Source organism: Melitaea cinxia, chromosome 18 (genome assembly GCF_905220565.1).
Source record: "Melitaea cinxia chromosome 18, ilMelCinx1.1, whole genome shotgun sequence".
In the NCBI taxonomy this organism is placed as follows: Eukaryota; Metazoa; Arthropoda; class Insecta; order Lepidoptera; family Nymphalidae; genus Melitaea; species Melitaea cinxia.
Genome location: NC_059411.1, coordinates 1,137,486 through 1,153,942, shown reverse-complemented (window position 1 = coordinate 1,153,942; position 16,457 = coordinate 1,137,486). Strand labels below are relative to the sequence as shown.

General features: G+C 37.9%; 2 protein-coding genes across 2 annotated transcripts in view; one reads left to right on the top strand and one right to left on the bottom strand.

Moving 5' to 3' along the window:
• The window catches only part of LOC123662432 (5'-3' exoribonuclease 2 homolog), a 35,166-nt gene extending 32,029 nt beyond the window's left edge, over nt 1–3,137 (bottom strand). The window contains exons 1-2 of the mRNA XM_045597275.1: nt 2,959–3,137; nt 2,644–2,883 (exon numbers count right to left, since the gene is read on the bottom strand). Coding sequence (XP_045453231.1) covers nt 2,644–2,883; nt 2,959–3,033 — 315 coding nt within the window. The 5' untranslated portion in view covers nt 3,034–3,137. The remainder of the gene's footprint in view (nt 1–2,643; nt 2,884–2,958) is intronic.
• Nucleotides 3,138–4,678: 1,541 nt separating this feature from the next.
• On the top strand, nt 4,679–16,152 carry LOC123662431 (ribosome-releasing factor 2, mitochondrial). Its single transcript, XM_045597273.1, has 13 exons — nt 4,679–4,823; nt 5,018–5,146; nt 5,723–5,860; nt 5,979–6,167; nt 6,821–7,332; nt 7,690–7,779; nt 8,266–8,455; nt 8,814–8,969; nt 9,748–9,970; nt 12,672–12,789; nt 13,941–14,036; nt 14,557–14,703; nt 15,393–16,152. Exons 1-13 carry the CDS (start codon nt 4,679–4,681, stop codon nt 15,552–15,554), a joined length of 2,295 nt encoding a protein of 764 aa, XP_045453229.1. The 3' UTR covers nt 15,555–16,152.
• Nucleotides 16,153–16,457: the final 305 nt, after the last annotated feature.

Here is a 16,457-nt window from a genome sequence, read left to right as displayed (position 1 = left end):
CCGACTGGTATATAGCTACATATTTTTTTTTTCGATAAACATACTTATAAATAACACATATATAAATAAATATTTATATTACACCCAGACTCAGGGTGGGAATCGAACCCACAACCCTCGGAGCAGAAAGCAGGGCCACTACAAACTGCACCAACGGGCTAGTCAAAGTTTTTATTGCATTCTATGGCAAACTATTGTTTTTAGTGCGGAGATTATTCCCCAAGAAGTACAGACTTAATATATCTATTCCTAAAATAAAATCATTAAAAAAAAAAAACTTTAATTTGTATACTAATAAAATAACATATTCTGGCTACAGGATCTAGAGCTAGAGCCCGATCATCCACTCCCTACGCATCGAAGGATTCACCGGCTCATGAATACCAGCAGAATAGGACCGGACTCTGTACTTGACTTTCACGCAAGAGGAGAAGAAGGCGTTGATGACTCAGGCATACGTAGCCAGGGAGGGGTCGAGAATCTTGACCATTCATGAGGAACAGAGACAGACGAGTGAAAACGTCATTGTTATCCAGACGAGGGCGAAAAGGCTCCGACTCCATGATAGTGTCTCGCATGCGGTAGTCGCGGTGACTAGACACACTAACACCTGTGTCTATTACACCGACGACATGGACGACGCAATCGGCCACATCGTCAGAAGGGCGGTGGAGGCAAACCGTAGGCAAACCCTCGAGCACAGCCTCAAAATGGCGATCCATAATAGGGATGCGTACTTTATTGAGAATGTGTTCGCGAAGCTGGCAGCAGGCGCTGATTTAGAAAATTGAGTGTGGCCATCGACAATGCGGTAAATTAACATTATATAGAGCATATGTGATAAATATTAATGTAATTTATAAAGCATGTAGTGTGTTATTAATAGTGATGCATAAAGCATGTAGCATGAAAAACAAAAAAACCTAAATAGTTATCGTAATTATTAACCTACTTATATATATAAATATATATAGGTTTATATATATCTCACGGTCAGTTTTGGACTTACCATCGAATTAGAGAAAATAAGCTTTAGTTCGCAATTTTTAAGCATGCAGTGTTGAAAGCAATACACCTCAACGTTTTGAAAATAAAAATGTAAATAAAGAAAGGCATGGGCACTTAAGAGCCCATGGATGTTAAATTAGACATTACAGATTAGTAGTAAACTAGACATTACAGTGCTGTGTGGCTACGGCACTAAAGAATTTAGCCACCCCCTCTCTTCCCGTGGGTGTCGTAAGAGGCGACTAAGGGATAACAAGGTTCCACAACCACCTTGGAACTTAAGAAGCCAACAGATGGCGGGATAACCATCCAACTGCTGGCTTTGAAATACACAGGCCGAAGATGGGCAGCAGCGTCTTTGGTGCGACAAAGCCAGTACTGCGGTCACCAACCCGCCTGCCCAGCGTGGTGACTATGGGCAGAACACATGAGTTCACGTTGTTTTTGGCGTGAGCTTGTGGAGGCCTATGTCCAGCAGTGGACTGTATAGGCTGTAATGATTGATTGATTGATGATTGAGATATTACAGATTAGCAATTAGTAAATTGGTCATTAAAGATTACTCATTAGTAAATTTGTCATTGAAGATTACTAATAAGTAAATTCAACGTTAAAGATTACTGATTAGTAAATTCATTGTTACAGATTCCTGAATAGAAGATTGATCATTTAAGATTATTCGTTAGTAAATTCATCATTGAAGTTTAATGATTTGTACATCCATTTTTAAAGATTGCTGATTAAACTAGTAGTAATGAATCTTCCTACACTAATAAAAGAGGAGACATCAAATCTAGCTAGTAAGGCTTGTTCACATTAAAAGCATTTATATGTAGCCTTTTTTTAAATATACCTTATAGAGGTATAAACTGGCATGAAGTATGAATACTTGTTTCAGAAGTTTTTAAAGGTTTTTAACTTAAGATCAACACAAAAACTACCATAAAACTTAAGAAACTACAACTATAATTTTTTTTTTCACTCATTGTAGTTTTTATACAGAGATAGTTTATAGCACTTTTTCTTTTAAGGAATCTCAACAGTTAGACCCTTTAATAAGTTATAGTGAATAGAATGCAGGGGTAGACTTCATATTATTATTTACATTTTCAAAAAATTTTGAGATAAGAATTTTTTTATTTGGGACTCACACTTTCAGCTGACAGTGCTTATAATTTTAATAAAGTTACAATGACCAGTTTGACAGAATAGTTGATATTTTTCAAAGAATTAATTGGCTAATTCTCTAATCTTATTGTCAATAAACTTTTAGTTCAAATCATATTATAAAAAAAAACAAGGTTCTCCTGTATAATTATTGTATTATATTATATGTTATGCTATTTAGATGTTTATGGCCTTTTGTTACAGGTTTAACATCTCTCTAACAATTGTAATTTTCATTTAATCACCGAAATTATAAGTAACATCATAGTCGAGAAAGAAGTTATGACCATATGTGTACGTTACTAATATGTACAAAATATAAGCTGAGAGTACTATACAACTAGCAAAACTTTTTTTAACACTAAGCGGCCTATATTTCTGGGAATAAGCTATTCATTCCGCTACGACGCACGAGAAAATATTACGTGTAAGTTCGCGGTTCATCTAGTAATACAAAATAAAACTTACCACACCATCAATAGCCATGTACAACAGCTTCCTAGGTCTCACGATGCGGAATAGTCTGTCGATGCAGTCGAAGATAGCCACCATCATCTCGTCCTCGTCCTTCGGAGGCGGTTTATCTTCGGGATGAGTACATGGATGAATAATACCGTTCATGTCCAAGTAAAGATTATCAAATTCAACCCCATTGGGATTTGGTAATGACGAATCTGCGTATACGAGCTGTCCATCTACGTCGGTTGGCTAGAAAAGTAGGAATATAGGGATAAAAACAAAGTTTTGTCGCTGATATAAAATTTTGAGGTTAAGATTACTTACCCTCTGTTCAATACATTCGACAATAACGCTCGGATATTTGCGGCTTAGCCAACGGAAGAATGCTGGTACACCCATTTTGAGACACTTTTGTAACTATTTGCACTTTGTTTACCGTCGAATCAATTTATATTGTCACGTATTCAACACAAACAAATCGACGCAGGTGCCATCTCCATTCTACTGACAGCTTGAGTGAGTAAGATAGCAATTAAGAGTGTACGACCACAGATGGATAATAATGCTTTACCACAGACTGCACAGATGTTTCATGGAAAAATACAAAAATACCAACTATTATAAATTATCGAGAGAAGAGATAAAGAAGACAGGCTTGTATAGAAATCGGTTCAAAACTGTCAAATAAAGTGATCGCTTCAGCCTGTAATATCCCACTATTGGGCATAGGCCTCTTTCCCCATGTAGGAGAAGGATAACAGCTTAATCCACCACGCTGCTCCAATGCGGGTTTGCGGATATATTCCCTACTATGAGTAACGATTGCTATCAGGTGTACATGATAACAACCGGGACCGACGGCTTAACGTGCTCTCCGAGGCACGGTGGGGAGACCCACAAGGACTGCACAAACACCCAGACCACGGCAAACACCTGTATGGCCAATACCAATGTTTCTCATGTGCGGGGATCGAACCCGCAACCACCAGCGCAACAGGTACAATCCATGGCTGTAACCGTTCCGCCAACGCGGCGTCAAATAAAATGATATGCAGCATAAATAATAGTTTCAAATCTTTCCAGAATAACTACAATATGTACTTAGTTGTTATAAACAAACCGTGAAAACGATTAAAGTGAGCTAAAATGATTTATTGGAAACAAAGTGGGCTTGTGGAGTTCAAATTTTTAGTATTTTTATGATAAAAATTGTTATTTTAAAGAATGGTATTTATTTTTTTTGTATTTTTGTTGTTGCCACCTTTATAGGCGCGTTTTGATGAAGTTCATGATGAACAATATTAGTAGGTATAATATGTAAACTAGAACGTCCTTTCCAAATGCCCCACTAGCTCTGCCTAGCGGTTTCACTCGCACTAATTTAAGAAAAAAACATACTAAATATTATACAGCCTGTAGTTTCCTGATCACAGTAAATAATAATAAATAATATAACAAGTTTTTAATATGTACGATTTTATTTTTGTGTTACCCACACATTAGGAATTCTAAACATTTTTGAATATCATATCAAAAATTGACCGCTCCAGTGGGATTCGAACCCGCGTCTCCGACTAACCGTGTCGGCGCTCTAGCCAATTAAGCTATGGAACGATGTACCCGCTCGAGCGAAATTTTTGATATGATGATTTTTATTTTCGGTTTAAGGTTTCGGTTAAAACGTTACGGGTCTCTGTAAAAAACTCACTATAGACGGCGCCACGGTTCGCTTAAACCGAAAATAAAAATCATCATATCAAAAATTTCGCTCGAGCGGGTACGTCGTTCCATAGCTTAATTGGCTAGAGCGCCGACACGGTCAGTCGGAGACGCGGGTTCGAATCCCACTGGAGCGGTCAATTTTTGATATGATATTCAAAAATATAACAAGTTTATCAGATCAATAGATAGATAAACTGAATGAATGGACTCAATACTGTTCAGAAACCTATCAATCAGAAAGTTTTCATAAGTTTGACATTTTAAAGGATATTTCATTTATTATCTGTTTTGTTTTGTTGATATTACTCTTTGTGTTAGGGATATGAAAACTTTCTGTGCACTAAATTATTACAGGAAATTTTTAAGAAATGCTCAAATACGAAGATATTGTAGTGCAGAAGAAAGAAAGGATAAAACTAAAAATAACAAAATTTGCAATATTGGTATTTTAGCTCATATCGATGCAGGTTAGGTTATATCATAATTCCTACTTTTTAATTTAATTAAATGTATAAAACCTGATTAATTTATTCTGTACATTGTCATGATTTTAGGTATAATATGAAATAATAATACAATTTTTCATTTAGTGATATTAATTTAAAATGTTATTTAGTGTTTTCAAAATTTTAGTGATTTGTACATTTGCATACTATTTCAGGTAAAACAACGACGACCGAACGCATGCTCTTCTACTCTGGCACCATCAGATCCATGGGAGAGGTACACCACGGGAACACCGTCACAGATTACATGGAGCAAGAGAGACAGAGAGGAATCACTATCACATGTAAAATATCAATAAATTTTTTACTAACTTAATTTTTTTCGTTGTCAACATATCTTCCAAATTTAAGGGTTTTTAACAGAATAATACTTGAACTGCAAAATAGAATATTTTCTGATAGACCATAATCTTATTTGTTTATTTTTTAATTTTAATTTAGTATATAAAAGTTATTACTAATGCTATTGTTATGAAACTGGTTTTTTTTGTATGGCTCACCTAATGGCAAGCAATTAACATAGCTAGAGACACCTTCAACACCACGCATTGCAAGCTTGTTGCTAACCCTATCCCCACCCTCCCTAAGAACTTTGGTCACCTTACTCACCAACACGGACACAACACTGCTTTAAACCAGTATTATTTAGCTGTGATCTTCTGTTAAGGTCGACACACTTCCTCAGGTGGGCTGCTCCAGATTTTGAGCAAGATAGTTTCTGCTGTGCCTTACCTCAGTAAACTACTGACTAGCAAAGACTAGCGTTCTTTATTAAATTTGTAATAAAATTAAAAACATCTTTAAATCTCTTTAGGTCTTATATTCATATAACTATTGTATAATGAAGTAAATTTTTACAGCTGCCGCAGTATCATTTCCATGGCAAGGTTATCAGATAAATCTGATAGACACACCTGGTCACATTGACTTCACAATGGAAGTGGAACAAAGCTTGGCCGTGCTGGACGGTGCCGTCGTTGTCTTAGATGGATCTGCTGGTGAGAAAATCGTGACAAATTTTTACAAAACTTCTCTTCAAGTCTTCTTAAAAGCAGCCACATAAAAAAGCAATAGTAAGTACATAATAATGATATCAGTAACTAAAAATGTTTTCAGGCGTCGAAGCCCAAACTCTAACAGTGTGGAGACAAGCCGACAACTACAAAGTGCCTCGTATCATGTACCTCAACAAGATGGACAGAAGTGACGCAGACGTCGCAACTTGTGTGCGTTCTATTGAAGATAAGCTGCAAGTCACTCCGCTCATGCTGCACTTGCCTGTGAGGCATGAAGACAAGCTGATAGGTGAGTTGTAAAGGAGGTCATTTAGTCGTAACTTGGCAGCTCCGTTAATGCTATATTGATATGTCAAGACATAATTAGGTACATAAATTGCATGAATGTGCATTAAGACAAAATAATAAGGATAAGCTAAAGTAAGTTAAAAATAATGATTATCTAGTTGTTCTATCTGCCATGTACTGTTACGGTGATCTTCACCTAAAACAATGAATTCTGTGCACTGTTAAACTTTATATTGTTTTTCTTGACTACTTAAAACAATATAAATTGGAAACTCGAGACACAAGAAATCAAATTATTGAAAACCTTGTAATGGGACGTCCATTAATTACGTGAGTTTTTTTTTCGATCAGTTTAGACTCCCCCCCCTCCCCCTTAGGTGAGATTTAGTGAGATTTGCCTGGAACCCCCCTTCCCTTACGTGAGATTGACGCTGAATATAATAGAAATTGATGGGATTTTTTTTAATAACTGTTATATTTTATATGTTTTGAACTTGATGTGAGATTTTCGATTATCCCCCCCTCGGTTTTGATGAGATTTGGTGAGATTTCATGGGCCCCTCCCCATTCTGAGCTCACGTAATTAATGGATGTTTCCTAATATCTGTTATTTACTACAATAAAAAATTTCTTACTGTTTTTTATTTGTTTCAGGTTTAATAGATCTTATAAGCTTAGAAGAAATTATCTGGACACAGGGTCGAGGCCAAAACTTCTCACGTCGTAAACTGACAGAAAAATCAGACGGGAAAGTTTGGGAAACATCACTAAACCAACACAGGAAAGTCATTGATACGCTCTCCTCCGTCGATGATCAGCTAGCGGAGACGATAATCCAGGAAGAGTCATTAGATAACTTAGACGTTAAAGATATTGCGAAAGCTATCCGCAGAAGTACAATCGCAATGAAGGCCTTCCCTGTTCTCTGTGGGAGTTCTTACAAGAATATAGGAGTACAAACCCTTATGGATAGTGTGATTTCCTACCTACCTTCGCCGCTCGATGGAAATTATATGTACAATAGTTTTGATACAGATTTGTCAGCGAGAGTGTTTAAAGTTCAACACGATGATCAGAGGGGTGTGTTGACGTTCCTGAGGCTGTACAGCGGGCAAATAAACAAGGGACAGAAGATTTATAACTTGGCTAGAGACCAAAGTGAACAGGTAACATAAAAAACGAGTATGCTTTAGACCTCAAGACTAAATTAAAACTTCTTTAGCTCCATCTATATATAGCTTCTTTAGCTCCATCTATATAAATATAATATATACATGTATTTGGCTGTAAGAGTAAGAGAGAAAGAAAATGTGTCTCTCTTGCCCCTACAGTAATATACGAAATGTAACTCTCTCTCTTTCTATCTTCACTAACTTATATCTCCTTCTCAACTTCCATACGCCTCGCCCAATAACGTCTTCTTACCGCCCTACTAAAAACAAATGTCATAATTAATCATACACCCAACAGGAACCCCCATATTAATTTTAGAAAATATATCGCCAGTATGCCATTGTGTTTAGACAGGGTTACTGTACGTGGCGCTCGCTGACGAATACCAACCCGTGGAGAAGGTCACGGCCGGAAATATAGCTGTCGTCAGTGCTCTCAAGGTAAGGGATCTGATTTAGACAACAGCTCAAATCAATAGGAAAAATACACGCAATATTGAATGGAACTTCATCTTCTTGTCAAACAAATCCTCATATTAACAGATAAACATAATTAATAAGATTTAAACCTATTCAATGGGTAAACAGTTGGGTGTTGGTCTAACGTGTTCTCCGAGACACGGGTGGGAGACCCACAAGGACAGACACATAAATATTTGTATAAATACAAATATCCCAAGCGGGAATTGAACCTGCAATCAAATAAATAAAATAATGTATAGATAAATAATAAACAAATAAATGCTCAACAGTCCCCAATCGGACTTTCTCCTGTTTCAGGGGTCTAGAAACACACACAATACAAACACATCCGTGTGTCCATAGAAATATTTGTCATGAACGGGGTCGAACCTGCTATCGCCTGCTACCTGCTTGAGCCAGCGCAGACAGACATCATAAATATGTCATCACCTATTTAATTCTCAGGCTACAATGTCCGGCGACCTGGTCACATCGACCAATGCAGCCGCAAACCGTGCCAAGGAGAGATTGGTCTCGAAGCTCCAGGACCCAGCAGCTATGGAAGACCTGGTACTGCCCAATGCACGCCTCCGTCTCCAGGCCATGGACGCAGACCCCACTCCTGCGGAGGTCGCCGAAGTTTTACTAGGGATAGGTAAGATTATTTGCTGATAATTTATTGACATGACCAAAGCTAGGTCCCTTTGGGTAGCCATCTTTGGTAATGTGGAAGAGACATTCAAGTAGTTTGCGATCACGTAGTAATGAAGTATAACAACCGTGGTGCGGGTAGTTGCCTAATGCCTAAAACACCGACGGTTTTCAAGATAATTCTTTCCAGTTTGTAAATAGCGGAATTTGCCATTGCATGAGACATTATATTTTATCATGGGTCACACTTGTCACAGATATGTTGGCATATATCTTCTCTATTTTTCTAAATCGAAGTAGAAGAATTTACTCAGGAATGAAAAGTACTGCATCAATGACAAAGTTTTGGTCTCCAATCAAAGGTAACACAGTCCCGGAGCCCGTGTTCCTGTGCTCCATCGAGCCCCCCAGCGCGGCGCTGCAGCCGGCGCTGGAGACCGCCCTGGCGGAGCTGGCGAGGGAGGACCCCAGCCTCAGGGTCTCCACTGACGACGACACGGGCCAGGTCGTGCTGGCCGGTGGGTATCTTGACCAAAAAGTCAAAGAAGTTCAGCTTAAATTCAAGTACTGTAAAATGTCATAGTTGGTTTTTGTTGACGTTCCTCACATTAGGTAATATATATCCGCCAATCCGCATTGGAGCAGCGTGGTGGAAAATAGGCCTACGACCAGCCATGGGATATTACAGGCTGAAGCGCTGATGCTTTTTGATCAATTAAGTGCAAGTCTCAAATCTGATCACATAATTTTATAAGCCATTGTTGTATTTGAGCTCAAATACATACAAATACGTGTTAATTTTGGTCATAAAAATAATCTGCCGTAAAATAGTATAGGTCTACCAGGATCTGATGGCAAAAAGAGGAAAAAAATTGACGCTAGCAATACTGGGGAAATTGGAATAAAACGTTTTCATACTTTTTTTTCCTTATTTATAATTTATTGATAAGGATAATTTTTGTTCAATTAATAATAATTCTTGCTTGCGATCGAAGAGGTTTCTTCAACATTTTCACCACTTTTTAAAGGAAATTTGAAGCCAAACGAAAAATAATTCCTCGAAATTTCAGTTGACAGATGACATTTTGTTTGTTGCCATATGAAAATCGCTATTTTTTTTAAAAAAAATTGCCATCAGATCCTGGTAGACCTATACTTTGAGAAAGTTTAGAACAAAATAACATTAATTCAAAATCTAGGAATTTTCTATGGAAATATTTTGTTACAAACAACAGCCCGAAATAGTTAATATAGCTTAAAAAAGAAAATCAATCAAACATCAAACATTACTTTCAGGTATGGGCGAACTGCACTTAGAAATTATAAAAGAACGTATAATACGCGAATACAAAATAGACGCAGAACTCGGTCCCCCCCAGATATCTTACAAGGAGACATTGGTGGGTACGGCTCGGGAGACCTTAATCGTGGACAGGAAGATTGGTAACGCTAAACAGCAAGTGAAGGTCACCATGTCAGCCAAGCATTTGAAGGGAGTCACTTCGGATAAAGTGCTCAAGTGAGTATTACAGGATTTTGGACAAGGTAAGCGATTACCGTAGCCTATAGACGCCTGCAACATCAAAGCATCGCAAGCGCATTGTTAACTCTACCCCCAAATCCTCCCAGGAGTTCTGGCGATCTTACTCACCACAGGAACACAACAACAATACATGGAGCGTTTAGAACTATCGCTGCGATCGAATCCGAAGTTGTTCTGGTCCTACCTAAGGAAGCAAAAAAAATGTAATTTTTATCCAGCTGAAATGCAGCTTAATCATTCAGCGGTTGCCCGGGGTGCGGATATATCTAACCTCTTCGCTGACCACTTTTCAACAGCTTATTCCACTACACCATTCTTTTCTTTGGGTTCTTATAATCCTCCTGAATCACAGCCATGTAGTTGTTTGAGCTCACTATCTTTTTCCACCGACCAAGTACTTCGGGTTTTAAAAAGACTTGATGTCTCAAAAGGAGCCAGCACAGATGGTATTCCCGCTTTGTTTGTGTCAAGGTGTAAGGTAGGTTTGGCAAAGCCGCTCACAGTCATTATCAACCGTTCCTTGAGCACAGGTGTCTATCCCACAGCGTGGAAAGAAGCTCTAGTGATTCCACTTTATAAAAGCGGTGATCGAAGTCTTATTAATAACTACAGACCTATATCAATAATTTCAGTGTTCGCGAAGGTATTTGAACTTCTTTTGTACCCGATCTTCTTTTCACAGTTTAAGACAACTATTGCTCCTGAGCAGCATGGGTTTTTGAAAGCTAGATCTACTACGACCAACCTCACATCATTTGTTGAAGACCTTACTGAGGAAGTTGATGGTGGCGGCTCAGTTGACGCTATCTACACTGATTTCAGTAAGGTCTTCGACAAAGTTAATCACACTATACTATTACAGAAGCTTGGGATGGTTGGTGTGACTGGCATTTTACTAACGTGGTGCGATTCGTATCTTCGTTCCAGAAAATATGTCGTTGTTGTTAACGGATACTATTCTAGTCCTTTTCTTTCCTATTCTGGGGTACCCCAAGGATCTCACTTGGGTCCTCTATTCTTTAATATTTTCATTAACGACATCAGCAAATGCTTCAAAAATTCCAAGTGCCAGTTATACGCCGACGATCTGAAGCTTTATAGAACTGTTTGCACTGATTCGGATGCCATCTGTCTTCAAAATGACCTTAACAGCCTGGCATTATGGTGTAAGACAAATTGCATGAGTCTTAACACTACAAAGTGCTTTGTAATTAGGTTCAGTAGGAAAAAGACTACAGTTAATAGAACGTACTCAATAGACGGGTATACGCTTGCAGAGGTTGAATATATCCGTGACCTTGGTGTCACACTGGACGCCAAGTTGAGATTCCATCTTCACGTAGATGACATGGTAAATAAGGCGTTTAAGACTCTAGGATTTGTTTTGCGTAACTGTAAGCACTTCAAAAATGCTCAGACTAAAATTGTGCTATTTACATCACTAGTGCGCAGCATCCTGGAATACGGTAGTATAGTCTGGAACCCTCACTACGAAATTTATAAAAAAAGAATAGAAAGTGTACAAAAAAGGTTTCTATGGCACTTATCTTATAGTCTCAACCTAGCCAAAGAACTACCAAGCTATGACAAAAGGTTATCTTATTTTAGGCTTCTTTCTCTTGATAACCGCAGACGTATATTAGACAACACTTTTCTCTTTAAGCTCGCTAATGGTTTAATGGACTCTCCTTATTTATTGTCTAGACTTATGTTTCGGGCTCCAGTGAGATCCGTTAGAAAAGCAACTTATACACCGTTTGTTGAGAGACTTTCACATTCACGTTACGGTCGTCACTCGCCAATAAATAGAATTATCAGTAATTACAATAGCATCTACAAACATGTGAATGCTTCAAATGGTAAGAAAAAAAACTGTAAAGATAGCTCAGCAGACGGTTTTGGCCTCGACATTTTTGGTGATAATTTAAGTTACTTTAAGAAAAAAACTACAATGTATTTTATTAATAACCATGACATTTAGCATTTTGACATGTAATAATATTTGTATAAAACTACTTTTTTTTTTTGTACTCAGACTTGTTAAGATCTAATAATCATAATCCATATAATTAAAATCTGAATATTTTCAATAGTATAACGTGACAATTTTATAGCTTACTAGCTTAATTTGAATTAATTTATTTTGTAAGGACGTAATTGATATTTATGCACTCACACTAAATGTGAACAAACTTTGAATGTTTTTGACTTTTTGTTTTAATATTGCTCTCTGACATTAATGTTGATTTTATTTTGTATATTTATATTGAATTTAATTTCGAATATTTATTACTGTATACTAAATGGACAATTTTTAATTTGACTTGTTTCGATTTTGACGATATTTTTAGTAATTTAGGAACACCTGTAAAAAAGTAGGCAATTATCTAGATACCGATGTTAACTTTATTAATTTGTATTTGTTGTTGTACTACTTGTTGGTGTTGACTTATGAATAAATAAAATAAAAAAATAAATTGCTTTAGTGCAGTGCAGTAATTAGCCGTGATCTTCTGTAAGGTCGAGGTACTTCTCCAGTTGGGCTCGTCCAGACTTTGAGCACGATAATTTCTGCTGTGCCCTAACTCAGTAAACCTCCCCCGTAGCTCTGCCTCAAAGGTTGCAAGATTTTATTATTTGTATATATGTATAAATAAATAAATATGCATATTTTCAGGTTCGACAAGTCAGCAGACAGCGCGGCCAACTTGTCCCACGCCCACCCGCGCCACATACAAGCCGTCCGCCGCGGTCTGGCGTCGGCGCTCATGCGGGGGCCCCGGCTCGCTTGCCCCGTGAGTCATTTGCTTGTAAAAAACTAGTGGGCTTTAGACCACACGACTGAAGTAAAACTTATGAAACGTAACTCGCTCTCTTGCTATCGTCATCGTCAACTTTTTTTTTATGTCACGAGGTCGGCAAACAAGCGTACGGCTCACCTGATGGTAAGCGATTACCGTAGCTTATAGACGCCTGCAACACCAGAAGCATCGCAAGCACGTCGCTGACCCAATCCCCAATCCCCCCCAGGAGCTCTGATCACCTTACTCACCAACAGGAACACAATACTGCTTGAAAACAGTATTGTGTAATACTATTTCGCTGTGATCTTCTGTAAGGTCGAGGTACTACCCCAGTCGGGCTGCTCCATATTTTGAGCAGAAAATTCCTGCTGTGCCCTACCTCAGTTAACTTACATCTCCCTTTCAACTTCTGTTCGCCTTGCCCAAACACACTTTTCGTAACACCAATAAATGAATAAATAAATAACGCCTCGCACTCAACGGACCCCACTAGAATTTTGTCCTGTATCTGAGGTCTGGAAACATACAATACAGAAAAACACAAATCACACCACAGCATGGCCAATACAAATGTACACCGTGTGCGGGGATCGAACCCGTCAAACTAACTATTATATCATTATTAGCGTCAAACTATATTTGTTTCCAGTCTGGATGTCTGTCATGAGAATACGATAAGCTGTCAGTCTCGATTGTTATCATATCACCAGATCAAAACAGTAGGAAATGTATTTATTTATTTATTTATTTAACACCAACAAGATAGACACTGACAATAGACACATATAATCATAAACAAAGTATCTTAAAAGGTAAGCGTTATCTTAATTATAGATGTTACACGCATTCTATTAATTTAAGCACGTATACATAAAGATTGTTATAACAAACGATATTAATTAAAATACATTAAAAAACAATTCTAACATAGTAAAATAAAGTCCCGATCAATTGACCATACAGTTGAAATGAAAAACAATTTAATTATTTATATGTATTCGCCAACTCGCAATAGAGCAGCGAGGTGGATTGAGCTCCGACCCTTTTCCATCCCAAAGAAAGAGGCCTATGTCCAGCAGTTGGACGTTACAAGCTGAATCGGCCAATAAAGTTTATATGTAAACATTGTCCCCCCCCCTCAGCTGGTGGACGTGCAAGTGACTCTTCACTGGCTCGAAGTGTCGCGCGGGTCTGCGGACTCCACTGTTGCCGCCGCTGTAGCTCAATGCCTCCGGAAGGTATGGACTTATATACTAATGTTCTTATTATTTTTATTGGTCTTACCAGTTCAATTAACAAAAATAATTTTTTAGATGAAAAGTCAGTGCCAGGTAGTAAATATTGCTGTCAGTGCAATTTTGCTATTGAACGATATCCAAATATTGGTCCTAGTTGGACTCAGGAAATTGTATCTGCAGCTCATTGAGCGTTAAATATTTAGCTTAGCGTTTATGTTGCTAACTCATCACACATCTCTCCTACTTGAAAATATGTGGATATAATTATTTTTTATAATTTTATTTAAAACATTTTTCTGAAGTGTCTACTTTACTATCAAAAGTTTCTTGAATCTCATACTCTTATAAAGTATAAAGTGGCAACTAGAATTGAAGTGTGCCAATTTAATATATGTTCACTTGGGCACCTCTAGCACTCCCAACTCAGCTATTTCTTAAAGACATAAGAACACACAACCGTACGAGAGTCATGTAGGCTAAAGCTTGTGTACAAGTTAAAGCCTTCACTGGTGATTGGCAGGTGTTCTCTCAAGCGGAGTCAGTGTTGCTGGAGCCGCTCATGTCTCTAGAGCTGGTGGTGCCCGAGTCCCACTCGGCGCGTCTACTGGCAGATTTGGCGAGGCGACGTGCCGATGTGCAAGACATACATGTGCGGCATGGGACCAAGGTACCGCTACTGTAACATACTTTTTTTAACCTAAACAAGGTGACAAACAAATAAAAAAACACCTGATAGGAAGCAGTTATCATCAATTATGAACGCCTGGAGCATTACAAGCGCGTTGCAATCCCTACTCCCGATGAGATACTTCCTCTTTTTGGCTGCTCCAGATTTCGAGCACGATATAGCCAGATATCCGGAAGAAATTCGTGGTAGGTCTGACTCGTCTTCTTCGTAGCAGAAAAGGCTTTACAGCTGTTGCACATTTAGCTGCTGCATGATAGTCTTTAACCCTGATGAAAAGAAGTATTGAAGATCTAACTTGGTAAAATTTACCTTCAGAAGTTCCAGTGCGGTACTTTACTGGTCGAAAATGCCTCAAATCCTACTACAAAGAAGGGTCGAAGTTTTTATACTTAGCGAAAACCCATCTGCAGTGGAATTGTAGGTGTAAAAATTTCTCCTGACACCAACAGGTTCCATTCTTAGATATTTTGCAATCAACTTGAGTCCAAATATTTAAGTTTAATCTTCCAGAAACTTTTCGCTCCTAAATAATAGAGTGTATACAGGAGACAAATTGATTACAAAGAGTTTTATTTAACTATAAAACAGAAATACCAATTTCTTACCAGCTACCATACAAACTGCCATTTTTATCATCACAACTAATGAACATAAATCCTATCCAACAGGTAATAAGGTGCTTGGCGCCGCTATCCGAACTGCTGGGCTACTCCACCACCGTCAGGTCCCTGTCCTCAGGGCTGGCCACCTTCTCCATGGAGTTCCACTCCAACCGGCAGATGTCCCCCCGGGATGAAGAGAAGGCTATACGGAGTGTCACTGGCTTCTAATGCAGCTTAGTGCTTTTATGTGACTTTTAGTTCAATTGACTCTAAGTGGAGTGTTGTTAAATGTAATGATGAATTTGTGTATTAGGAAGACAAAAAGAACTCTGATCAGGTAAATTAAATAAACCAGGTACTACACATTCTAATTTTGCGCTTGTGTTGTAGTAGTCTGACATACGAACTAGACGTGATCTTTACCCGCCTCTGGTTCGTATCTACACCGTCTGTGAGTGTTTACTTACGTTATTTCGCGATGAGAAGTATTCACAAAAAGTAAATCAATCTCTTGCGCTGCGTTTATATGGAAATGGCGGAAATATATGAGAACACGTGTGAAATATATTATTCCTTTTGTTTACTATTTGACACTAGCATAACGTTTTTATAAACAATCAATGTAGTTAGCGCTAATAAACATATTATTTAAAAAGAACTAGGACTTTCTATGATCACTAACAATAAGTTGCCAATACAAATGTTTAAACTGTAAAGGCTAATGTAAAAACAACAGTCTTAAATAGCTCTGTGTAAATAATGAAAATATTGTTATTTATTTATTTTTGTAAATTCTGTTAAATATATGAAGTACAGCGATAAAGTACTGGTTTTTGTTTACATCAAATCTGTCCAGTTCCTATTTCTAGTTTTAATCAAATCTATCTAGTATGTCTGGTTCCTGGGGGGGCTGGGGATGGGGTCAGCAACGCGCTTGCGACGCTTCTGGTGTTAGACGTCTATAAGCTACAGTAACCGCTTAGCATCAGGTGAGCCGTACGCTTGTTTGCCGATCTAGTTACATAAAAAAGTGGATCCTAATTTTCTAAATAATTCAATAATGTAATTTTTTTAAAACAATTTAATAATTAAATTATTAATTTGTATTTTGTAATCGTTAATGCTTCAAAT